This window comes from Erinaceus europaeus, chromosome 12 (genome assembly GCF_950295315.1).
Source record: "Erinaceus europaeus chromosome 12, mEriEur2.1, whole genome shotgun sequence".
Lineage (NCBI taxonomy): Eukaryota > Metazoa > Chordata > Mammalia > Eulipotyphla > Erinaceidae > Erinaceus > Erinaceus europaeus.
The window spans coordinates 81571910-81584428 of NC_080173.1; the positions used below are offsets into that span (position 1 = coordinate 81571910).

The window sequence follows — 12519 nt, forward strand, 5'->3', positions numbered from 1 at the left end:
CCCAGTTCCCACAGCATTGGAGGACACTCAATGCTAAAATTTCTCCTTCTCTCTCTCTCTCTGCTTGTTTGTTTCTGTCTTTCTCTATACTGGGTTGTTGGAAAAGGCATGACACATTTTTGCATAGAAAAATACATCACAACTTTTCCAACAACCCAATACATATCTGAAAAAGTCATCCCAGACCAGTGAAGCCTTGGTGATGATCCAAAGAATAAATAAATTAATTAATTAAATAAATATTCATACCTGTGAATCTACACATTCTACTCCTAGAATAGATTCTAAAATGGAAGTTCTGTTCTTTTTTCTTTTATCATTCTACTGGGGGGAGGGGACTGTCAATGTTTCCCAGTATCGCTGTTGGCACATGAGTACTATCTGTCATCTCCCCATATAGGTGTCTGCAGAACAGTGCCATTCCAAACTTAGGTCCGTTTCTCTGCCTTCAGGCACCAGAACCCCAGTACCCTTTCATTTTACTAACCATGCATCCAGAATGTCCCAATGGATGACATATTCTTAGATTACAGACTGATGTCCATTTCACTTGTAATGTGTAACCTGTCCAATTCAGTTACTTTGCCACTCAAGAAAACACATCTTAGTGAGTGATTTCATTCTAGGAATCATTTGTATTAAGTAAATAATTTACCAAATGCAGCAAATTACTTATTAATAAACTACAAGTCAACCCATCTAGACACAACAGTCTCTTGACATTCAAATTGAGAACTGCCATTCTTACACTGTAACACAAAAATAACTTTAGAAATGTTTATACATATGAGTTGGGTAATAGTGGTAACAAGCTTATCTGCACATATATATCAATGCACTACTCATTTCTGGTTTATAGTGATGCTAGAGATAGAACTCCAGCCCCATATATTTTATATTTGTTCCCTTATTAATTTTTCACAAAGATCCTGTGAGGTTGACAAGAAGGTATTATACTTTTTGACCCCCCAGATAGAGCCATGGTTTTATATCCGTGGAAAAATAAGTCAGTCCCCACCTGCAGAGGGAAAACTTTGCCAGTGGTGAAGTAGAGCTGCAGGTGTCCTGTCTCTCTGTCTCTCTCCCTTTCTATCACTCCCTGCCCTCTTGATTTCTGGCTGTCTCTGTCCAATAAATAAATAAGTAGATAAGAAAGAAAAATAAGTTGAAAGCCAACAAGACATGATAACTAGAGCTCTGCCCTGGGTGCTAGGGAAGGGGAGTTGGTGTGGTGGGAATAATAACCTTTTCTTCTGTGATTCCTTGGGCATGTCATGTTAGCCCTGAGTCTTCTTTACTCAGACTACTTTTCAGTGTTGCTGAGTAGTTCAGATGGAGTGGTAGGAGTGGTAGGTTCAGTGGAGTCAGTCAATGTGACTGACTGTGCAGGCTTTGTTCCGAAGGCAGGACCAATAACAATGCTTCAGGTCCAAAAAGTGACCTTACCTTTATCTATGTACCTTAACAAACATTCTAAGCTTTCTTAATCCCAAGACAGTCAGTTCTCTTACAAAGGCTAAGGATAAAGCATAATCATAACAAGATATAATAAATATTTATTAGAAATCACAAAAGCATTTCAATGGCATAAAAATTCTTACCCCATGACTTGAACACAGAATTTCATATATATGCACAACACTGTGGACAAGTACATAAATTAGAATTTATAAGGACCTTACACATTCATTGAGAACAAGGTGAGAACTCTGGGTCTGAGACAAAGATCACAGTAAACACATGTATATCAATGTAAAAAAATCAAGTATGACTTAGAAGCCTGGTTGACAGCCCATCTACTGGGCCCTTTCCAGAGCAGAGGACACAGTTCACTGGGCCTTGAGGGAGAAAAGGAACGCCAATAATACTGGGCTCTCTCAGGCAGGAACCTATTAAGAGCTTAATGACTTCACAGTATAATCTCTTACACCTCCCTCATCCCATAGAGGAAGATAAGCACCACGTTACTCCAGTACATAGTGTCTAGAACTATTCCTGGAGCTGAGTTTAGCAAGAGGGAAATTGGAGCCAAAACTACTATCTGAGCATGGGAGATTCCTTCCCTGGAAAGCGATTTTACCTTGCATTGCAGAAATGTAAATTGTGAAGTCTTAAGATGTCCTGATGCAATTAAAGATTCTGTGTATCATCATGCACATTCATAGATCCAGTGTGTGTGTGCGTGTGTGTGTGTGGTTTTGCACCCTTTTGTTTTAAACCTGTGATAGAGATCATAATCTGAGCAGAAATCCTTAGTCTCATGACTAAGCAATGTTAATTTCACTGAATTAAAAAAAAAAAGTGTGTGGTTCAGGATGTGTTGCAGTGGATAAAGTGCTGGACTCTCAAGCATGAGCTCCAACACTCAATCCCCAGCATTGCATGTGCCAGAGTGATGCTCTGGTTCTCTCTCATTAATGAATCCTTTTTCTTTCTATTTTGTTTGGATAGGCCAGAGAGAAACTAAGAGGGGAGGGGGCCAGGTGGTGGCGCACCAGGTTACCCACACATAGTATTAAGCACAAGGACCTGGGTTCATGCCCCTGCTCTCCACCTGCAGAGGCAGATGCTTCATGAGTGGTGAAGTAGGCCTGAAGGTGTCTTATCTTTCTCTCCCTATCTACCCCTCCTCTCTCAATTTCTCTCTTTGTCCTATTAAATAAAGTAGGAAGAAAAATACTTAGAAATTGAGAGAGAGGGTAGCCCTACTTCACTGCTTGTAAAGCATCCCCTGTTGCAAGTGGGGAGCTGGGGCTCAAACCCTGGTCCATGTGCCTGTTAATATGTACACTCAATCAGGTATGCCATCACCTAACCTCCATAGATAAATCTTTAAAATAAATAAACAAATAATGATTCAAGTAGATATCTATAGTCCAGGTATCAGCATATTTTTGTTTCAACAATTCTGAAGTTGTAGCCTACACAGTTCATCTTCCTTTCTGGGCTTTGGTCTCTAGGTCTAACATTAGGAAACTGGTCCCTTTAAATCAATGTTCTTTGACTCATTATCCCTCTGCTTTGGGAAAACTACCTATGTTCAGACCTTACAGGCTGAAAGCATATAGGGGTATACCACACTTGGGAAGAATGTCTAGCATAATGGTCCTAACGTATTCCAAACAGATTCATTAAGCAGCTTTCCCTGGATGGAAGAAGATGAAGATTGTCAAAGCTCCTGCTTTCTATTGGTTTAATTGCCTGAATCTTATTCAAGAAGGTAATGGAGAGCCCGGCAGCTTTATTCCATTCATATCTGAATCAAAACTATTCTGGAATTCTTAGGTTCATGGTGTTCTAGTGCCAGCATGGATGCAGATGACTGCCCTTCACACCAAGAAATCTGTTCAGGATAAACCCACAGACAGACATTGCTGTGCAGAATCTCCAGACTAAAGGGAGCCTTGGAGTTCACCTAGTTGCCATCTTCGATGATAGCTCTAAGAAGTGCTTACCAGCTCCTGGGTTGAATTGAACCAAAATCTTTCTCACTAAAATTTATAATCCTCAGTACTAATTCTGTCAATCTGAGACATATTTATTAATCCTGACTCCAAGGAAAACCACCACCACCACCCCTCCCCAAGTCTCTGCTTCTGCGAAGGACATGCGTAGTCCCTTTCTCCCCTACCATGCCTGATTTTAGTCTGGCCACAGGTTGGCTCCCTGGGTCAGCTGGGAATGCAGGGAATGCTGCAGATTATTAAATTCTCAGACAGTTTCTTTGACACCCAGCTCCCTCAAAAGGCAGCAAGGTTATGTTTCTCCCCACCTAGCCAAGCTGGTACATGGAACAATGCAGAGTGGACTATGTGGCCTACCCGCAAATCAGATTAGTCGATTGCTAAGCTAACTAAAGGCCAATTTTATCTTTGTTGTCATTTAGCTTTTATGGTCAATCACTTTATAATGCCACCTCAAAAATTCCCACTTGAACCCTCTTACCAGATAGGCCAGGCAGGATAGATTTCTGGTGGTTTAGGCTCCAGTAATACAGACTTTTCCTCCTAGATGTACTTCATCTCTGCCCCTAAACTGACTCTGTCATTTCGGGGGGGGAGGGGATCAAGGGGTGAGAATCTAAAAATCAGCCCCAAGTGCTTCTCTCTCCTATACCTCTTTAGCTACAAAATTCACAGTTAACAAGATTATTTAATACCTGAGCATTTCAGGTCATTTTGTTAAATTCCTCCAGTGAGAAATATTGCCACATAACAGTAACTTGTGATATGTGAGACCATATAAATAACGCAGCTGCTATTCCTGTTGCAGATGAAGTCAGAGTCCTATTGCAGAGATGTACACTATAACATGACCAGGACAAGGAAAAGAGCCAAGATCTTTCACCCAGATCACAGTGGCCCGGCAGCCTGCCTGGTCTGTCTCCTGTGGACTTATGGGTTTAGAAAGAAAAGCTTTTTTTGTCCTTCCTCTCAATGCCCTAAGGCTAAGTATATAATACTTACATCTAGTCCCAGATCCCAAAATCTCTGTCTCAGCTTTGAAAAATCACATACTTCCTCTGAAGTAACTGCCACTCAAAAGTGAAATGTCTTTTCTCTACTGAAAATTAAAACCCTATGCTAATTATGCTACTAAAAAATTAAAATAAAATAAAAAGTCTCTCAGTCTGAGACAGTTTGAGTCCTGGGGTGCCAAGAGTACACATTCCAGAAGTGATTTCCTGTTCTCTGCAGGTTCCAGAAAGGGATTTCCATAGCTCAAGCCCCTCCTCCTCCAGGATATGTGATTTAGTTCAGTCTCCTGTGGGCTCTGAGATGAGACCAAGAGTTCTTTGAATCAGGAGCCCCTGTCACAGCAGGGGACATAGTGAATGAAAGTCAAAGAGATGGTGGCAGGAAGTGAGATTTCTCTCCCCCGTAAGTCCCTGCCCCTGCTTCTGGCCTGCTGCTGCTTTTCCCTCCCAGCCAAGCAGATCTGCAGTGGGTGACTCAAGAATGTCAGCTGGGATTTTAGGGCCTCCCAGGCTCAGGGTTACCGACCTTGAGTTCACTCACGCTCTTTGCCAAGTGTCTCCCACTCAGACAAACTGAGGACTGCCTCAGGCCTGAGCCACCTACTCAGCATAGGGTGCGCTCCTGTCTCCGTGGGTGGAGCCAAGCTCCTTTGCTCTGCAGAGCCCTCCTTAGTAGAGTCCAGGACTCAGCCTGCAGCACCCAGCAATGCTTATCAGGCCACAAACCAACTCTGGGTTCGGTTTTTACACCGAAGTTTCTGGAAATTCTTCTATTTCGTCAAATGCATTAAGGGTGGTTTTGCTGTTGCTCCTGGAAGAGTCTTGGATTTTGTTGGAATCTGCTTTTAAAAAAAAAATGCTGTTTTAGATATACAGTACTCAATAAGATGTACTTCTATACACCTGATTTCTGGAAGTTATTTCAATTAGGATTATAAAATGTTTGAACTGGAAGGGCCCTGAGAAGTCATTTAATTCAGTCATCCCATATTACAGATAAGGAAGCTCAAGGCCCTCAGACTTGATTTGCATCATAGTAACACGGTCAGACAGGAGTGGGCATCATGTTTCCTGACAGCATAGGTACCTGTTCGCCTCACAGGCCCTGGGTCTTCATTGAGGAAGGAGACGTGTGTTTTCCATTCCGTCCACTTCACCTCGTTGATCCTGTGAATGGGGGAATCATTCTCATGACCTCACAATGGATGCTCATTTACTACATCAAAAACGCCACATTGGGGTTGTCCTAGGATGTGAAACCTGCCTGGGCCACAGGAATGTAGAACCCAGAAGCTCAGAACAGTGTAACGTGTGCTTCTTCAAACTGTGTTTAACTGTTACAATGCGCAAGGACCAAGGTTCGAGCCCCCAGTCCCCACCTGTAGGGGGAAAGCTTCACAAGTGGTGAAGCAGTGCTGCAGGTGTCTCTCTGTCTTTCACCCTCTCTATCTCTTCCCTTCCCTCTTGATTCCTAACTGTCTCTATCCAATAAACAAATAAAGATAATTAAAAAATGTTACAAACTGTGTTTAGCTAGTGAGAAAGGGCCCAAGGGGAGCAGGGAAGGAACGAAAGGCCCAGACTGAAAAGGTGTGAGGTCATGAGGATTAAACTCAGAGATTCATCTAGAGTTAGACTTCACTATATGAAGGTGACTAAGACTCAAACCCCACTATGAGTTGACAGTGTGTAAAGTGATGGGCTGCCACTAGGCTCAATAATTTAGCTTATATTTCAAGAACAATTCTAGAATCAAGGTGTCAAAATCAGAGCTGATATGAGGATACGGTTTCCAGGCAGTGAAGAGAATTCAATCAGAGAAGTATGCCTGTGCTAGAGAGCTGGGGATCAGATGGTAGACATCAGAAAAGACAGTCATGAGATTTTCCAAACAGATTCTTATGCCTGAGGCTCCAAAGTCCCAGGTTCAATCCCCCACACCACAATAAACCAGAGCTGAGCAGTGCTCTAGTGTTTCTCTCTGTGTCTCTATCTGTGTCTCTCTCTCAAATAAATAAGTAAAATACAACACATAAAATAAAATATATTTTTAAAAAATGTGGGGGAGACAGAAGGACAATGAGAGAGAAACTGGCAAATCATTTCTTTCTTTTCCCCCCCCCCCCAGGGTTATCCCAAATCCACCGCTCCTGGTAGCCATTTTTCCCATTTTATTGGATAGGACAGAGAGAAGTTGAGAGAGGAGGGGGAGATAGAAAGGGAGAGAGAAAGATGGACTCCTGAAGACCTGCTTCACCACTTGTGAAGCTTCCCCCCTGTGGGTGGGGAGCCAGGGACTTGAACCCAGATCCTTGCACTGATCCTTACACTTGGTGCTACTATGTGTGCCACCACCCGGCCCATGGCAGATCTGTTCTAACCCAGACACTGGAAGGGGAAAGGTCATGACAGCCCATCCAGAAAGGCAGCGAAGAGGCCTGCTCTACTAAGCCCCCTTTTCTCCTGAAGTTCAGGGAAATCTCATCCCAGGGCCAGAGGTCCTTTTTAAAGGCAAATGCCGTGTTCTGAGTGGTCAGAACCGACCACAGCTGGAATAGGACAAGCAGCTGTTAGCACTGTTCCTCTAACATGCCCAGACTCAGCAATCTTTAGCCATCTAATGACAGCCAAGCACATCGGGCCCATCATACCGCAAACACAGTCGGAAATCCTCCTCTGCCACTTTGCACAGCTCACCCATCCGGAATCTGCTCCTCAGCCACTCTGGTAACATTTTCTCAAACTCCAAGATGGTCCTGGCTCGCTGGGAACATAAATGAGCCTAAGTATGTAACTGAGGAGCTAACCCAGAAGTGTGCACGCGTGTGCGTGCTTGCACACACACACATACAGTGCACGCATGAATACGGACACAGACAAGTATGTGCAGCACTCACAGATACATGAGCACCGGCTCAGCAAGCACTCAAGACACCACCAGGCAGCTCGCTCCACCCCCACTGCATACTAAGTGTGGATTTAGCTAAAGTGCAGAATTCAAAAAAATGAAAACATACCTACTCAGGAAGAGGCATTTTACGTTGCTCTACATGGACATGGACAATGCTCCTGGGAGTCCAGAAGTTCCCTATCTGAACCTGTTTAGATCCCATGGTCTCATAGAGGAAGGAGGTTCAGACATCAGGCAGTACTACTCCAACCCAGCCTGAAATCTCGCAGCTTTCCTTATGGTGATATGCCCAGTCTCTCCTAAGTGTTATCAGCAGTCCAATTAAAAATGTCCTTCCTGATAAATGGAGAATGTCCTATCTGCCTCACCACTGCCACCTACATTCTTCTTTCCTTTCTCTGGCCTATACTTGGCCCCTGGCACCAGGAAGGAACCTTGCTGAGTTTCTAGTGATCGATCATCTGTGTATATCTGGCTCATTAAGAAGATATTGGGCTCACTTGTGTCAAATCACAGCTTTCTCTGGGGAGTTGCCCCCATATACCTCTGTTCTACCTTTCGGGACCACGGGAGAAAGCTGTTCCCTCTTTCATGAGTAACTGTCAACATTTGAAGGCATTCTCACCTTCTTCAACTCTAGCTCCAAATCCATTTCTAGAAAAGCATAGTTTCCATTCTTCTCACAAGCCTGGCGACTACCTCCAGATTCATGCTGTACGTTACTATCTCCTCAGCATATGAGATCCACAGCATGTGGGGAATGTCAAGGCCAGTGTACAGAAGGAAAAAATATCACCTCCTTTGTGCTACACCCTATGCTCTTCCTGAGAGCCCAACACTTTATTCACTTAACCTCCACCCTTAGCCCTTCTTCTTCTCCTCCTTCTCCTTCTCCTTCTCCTTCTCCTTCTCCTTCTCCTTCTTCTTCTTCTTCTTCTTTTGCCTCCAAAATTATTGTTGGAGCTCGGTGCCTGCACTACAAATCCACTACTCCTGGAGGCCATCTTTTTTTCCCCAATGTTGTTGTTGTTGTTGTTGTTGTTGGATAGAACAGAGAGAAATTGAAAGAGGAGGGGAAGACACAGAGGTGGAGAAAAAGATAGACACCTGCAGGTGGGGAGCCGGGGGCTCGAACTGGGATCCTTACACTGGTCCTTGAGCACCATGTGCGATTAACCCAGTGTGCTACTGCCCAGCTCCCAACCCCTAGCTCTTCTTAACACATCCTGAGGTCATGTATGTCCATGAATCGTATAACCCAATGAGCCTGAGTTCCTCTTATATGTAGCACTAACTCTTACAGACTCAATGAACCCAGACTAAGTCTTCCTCAAGACTGGCTAAGCACAACAAGAGAATGCAGATTCCAGGGGCAAGGGTAGATAGTATAATGACTATGCAAAGAGACTCTCATGCCTGAGGCTTCAGTCCCAGGTTCAATCCCCTGAACCACCATCAGCCAGAGTTGAGCAGAGTGCTCTGGTATAAAAATAAAATGTGAAATAAAATAAAATAAAAAATAATGCAGATTCCCTGGTCCTGCTCACACTCTACCAGTGCAGATGGTTTGTCAATACTATGCACTGAACTGAGTCCCTGTGGAAGCCCCCCCAGCCCAGCTCACCTGGAGGCGCCAGATGCGCTCACTCTCCTTAGAGACATTCTCCACAGTCTCTCCCATCAGGGCAATGAGCATGTTGAGGAGGAGGACGAAGGTGAGAATGACGTAAGTGATAAGCAGGAACAGGAAGAGGATGGGGTACTTGGAGTTCTGCTGGATGTTCAGGTCACCCAGACCTATGGTGAGCTTGAAGAGTTCCAGCACTGCGTCACTGAAGCTGCCATAGGAGGTACAGTCCTTGTCGTCCTTAGAACACTTCTCTATCAGTGAGGCCAGGGCTGGGAGGACATAACAGGGTATTTTCTTCAGCCTCTCGGCATGGCTAACTATATAAGTTCATGAATACTTGTACACATACCACCATCACCACCACCAGCAACAACAACACACCACCACGTAGTGTGCATGGGTTAGAGTAGCAGGGCTGATTCAAATCTTGCATTTTTTATTTTTATTTTATTTCATTTTTTAACAACCCTTTTTTAAATATTTATTTATTTATTCCCTTTTGTTGCCCTTGTTGTTTTGTTGATGTCGTTGTTGTTGGATAGGACAGAAAGAAATGGAGAGAGGAGGGGACACAGAGAAGGGGAGAGAAAGATAGACACCTGCAGACCTGCTTCACCGCTTGTCAAGCGACTCCCCTGAAGGTGGGGAGCTGGGAGCTTGAACCAGGATTCTTATGCCGGTCCTTGTGCTTCGCACCACGTGTGGTTAACCCACTGCGCTACCGCCCGACTCCCCGTTTTATTTCATTTTATTGAATAGAGACAGAGAGACAATGAGAGAGAAGGAGGAAATAGAGAGGGAAAGAGAGACACCTGCAGCCTTTCCTCACTACTTTTGTAAAGCTGCTTTCCTGCAGATGGGGACCAGGGGCTTGAAAGGCGCCCTTGCGCACTGTAATGTGTGCACTTAACCAGGTGTACCGCCACCTGGCAAATCCTGCATTTTCTAAGTTTCACTTAGCTTATGATCATGGGCGATCATGCCCACCCACTCCCATCAATATTTGAAGTCTTCCCTGAAGACGCTTAGAAGTGCTAAGTGCGACAGTGTCTCCAGTGATAGCTGTTGTAATTGTTGCTGATACTGCTTTGTGTTTTCACCATTCTGGCACCCGTGGAAAGTGCTTTCTTTACCAATGTGGAGCTATTATTATAAATCAATTACCTACTCCAAATCCAAGCAAGAACACAATATATACAAACAAGAACTTCAGAACATCATGCAAAATGACCTGCAAAGACAGAAACACCATCCAAGTAAGGTTTGAGCACATATTCAACGGAGGTTGGTCTCTTTTTATTGTTTCTGACCCTCTCCCACGCCCCCACCTTGACTATTCTTTCACTCAGTCCACTCTCCTATCCTCTTAACTAAGTCCCTGGATGTTCCGAAGCTTAACTCTATGCCCCAGCTCCTGCCTTCTCATCTGTCCCTGCTATCTTCTTACCACCACACTCCCTCCCTCTCCCCCCCGGAACTCATTCTCTCTGTGTCCCTGATGAGTCTCCCTGGCATCTTTTTCTGAGCGTCACATCTGGAATCTTCATTCTTCCCGGAGGCAGTGGTGTGGTGGAGCATAGCAGTTCACAAGAGCTGTCATATTTTCATTCATTTTTAAATGATTATTTTGTTTATTTATTGGAGAGAGATTGTCAGAAATAGAGGGGGGAGGGGGAGATAGAAAGGGAGAGAGACAGAGAGACATCTGCAGCCCTGCTTCACCACTCACAAAGCTTTCCCCTTGCAGGTAGGAAACAGGATCTTGAACCTGGGTCCTTGCGCACTGTAACATGTGCACTCAACCAAGTGCACCACCACCCAGCTCCTCATTATTTTTTTTACTGGGTGTTCAACACAGCCATTATAAAAAAAATTACATGATATATAAATTCAAAATCAGACTGTGTTGAAAACTAAATATTCAAAATATATCTTATTTCACTACATTTAACAACTTTCAATACTTTTGGGGTTAAAGTCAGTAACAGGCATGGTAGAAATACTTCATAATGATGCCCATCTCTTTCCAACTTGGGTTCAGTTGAGTTATGTTGGTAGCTGGAAGTTGCCACAATAGCAGTATTTCCAACATGGAAATTAGTAGGTGCTACCAACCAGAGACTGATTGTTTTGTTGTTTTGTTGATTTTGTTTTGTTGATTGTCTAGCTCTAGCTCTAAAACAGTGATGTAGAAAATGTTCAGGCAAATTAAACTTTGACATATGTCTTCTCTCTAGCTGTGACACTGTGAGTACCACAAACATATTAAGGAAATATTCTTATAATATTTGAAAAATTATGATCTAGTTCATCAAATAAGTGGCTCATATTACTGACAGATAAGTGCAGTTCTAACATTAAATCTTCACTGATTCTCTTCCATCTTACTTTAAAGTAAAGAAAAATATCAGTCAACATTTCTGTTGGCACAGCATTCATTAATCAGCTGCAACCATAAGCTGGCAACAGATACAAGAGCCCAACCAAAAAAAAAAAATTAAAAACTGATTCTACCAGACTCAACAACCAATTTTATTTTAGATTTTACTATTATTTGTTAAGTGTGTGCCGCACATCCTCTTATATGGTAAAATTGATGATAAAAGTGTGTGTGTGTGTGTGTGTGTGTGTGTGTGTGTGTGTGTGTGTGTGTGTTTCCCAGAAAGCTGGTTGTTAAATATTTACCAGTGTGGGACGAGGTGATCATCGCCCACGAGGTGATCATGGCCCAGTTAAGCACACCCATTACCATACTCAAGCACCATACTGTGTTTGAGCCCTTTCTCCCCACCTGCAGGAGGGAAGCTTCACAAGCAGTGAAGCAGAGCTGCAGGTGTCTCTTTCTCCCTCTCTATTTCCCATCCCCTCTCAATTTCTCTCTGCCCTATCAAGTAAAAAGAAAAGAAAGGAATAAAAAGGAAATAAAATGGCCACCAGAAGCAGTGGATTCATAGTGACAACCACGCCCAAGTGACAACCCTGATGGCAATAAATAAATAAATAAATATTTACCATCACACCACTGACTGGGGGTGGAAATATTTTCTTTTCTTTTTTTTTAAGATTTTTAAAAATTTTTATATTAATTTATTCTCCCTTTTGTTGCCCTTGTTGTTTTAGTTATTATTATTGTTATTTATGTCACTGTTAGATAGGACAGGGAGAGGTGGAGAGAGGAGGGGAAGACAGAGTGGGAGAGAGAAAGATAGACACCTGCAGACCTGCTTCACCGCCTGTAAAGCGACTCCCCTGCAGGTGGGGAGCCAGGGGCTCCATCCAAGATCCTTGAGCCAGGCCTTGTGCTTTGTGCCACGTGCGCTTAACCCGCTGTGCTACCGCCTGACTCCTTTTTTTAAGATTTTATTTATTTATTAATGAGAAAGATAGAAGGAGAGAGAGAAAAAAACGGACATCACTCTGGTACATGGTCTGCTTGAGAGTGCGATGCTTTATCCACTGCGCCACCTCCGGGGCCATGGTGGAAATATTTGCTTCACAAAA

At 43.5% G+C, this 12519-nt stretch overlaps 1 protein-coding gene across 5 annotated transcripts in view; it reads right to left on the reverse strand.

Moving 5' to 3' along the window:
- Positions 1–1536: 1536 nt before the first annotated feature.
- TRPV3 (transient receptor potential cation channel subfamily V member 3) overlaps positions 1537–12519 on the reverse strand; it is a 42299-nt gene continuing 31316 nt past the window's right edge. For 2 of the 5 annotated variants that reach the window (XM_060204161.1, XM_060204158.1), the window contains 5 exons: positions 10183–10249; positions 9013–9287; positions 7129–7241; positions 5565–5644; positions 1537–5319 (listed from right to left, as the gene is read on the reverse strand). In XM_060204161.1, coding sequence (XP_060060144.1) covers positions 5222–5319; positions 5565–5644; positions 7129–7241; positions 9013–9287; positions 10183–10249 — 633 coding nt within the window. In that variant the 3' untranslated portion in view covers positions 1537–5221. The remainder of the gene's footprint in view (positions 5320–5564; positions 5645–7128; positions 7242–9012; positions 9288–10182; positions 10250–12519) is intronic. The other 3 variants (XM_060204160.1, XM_060204159.1, XM_007520960.2) reach the window with 2 other exon arrangements.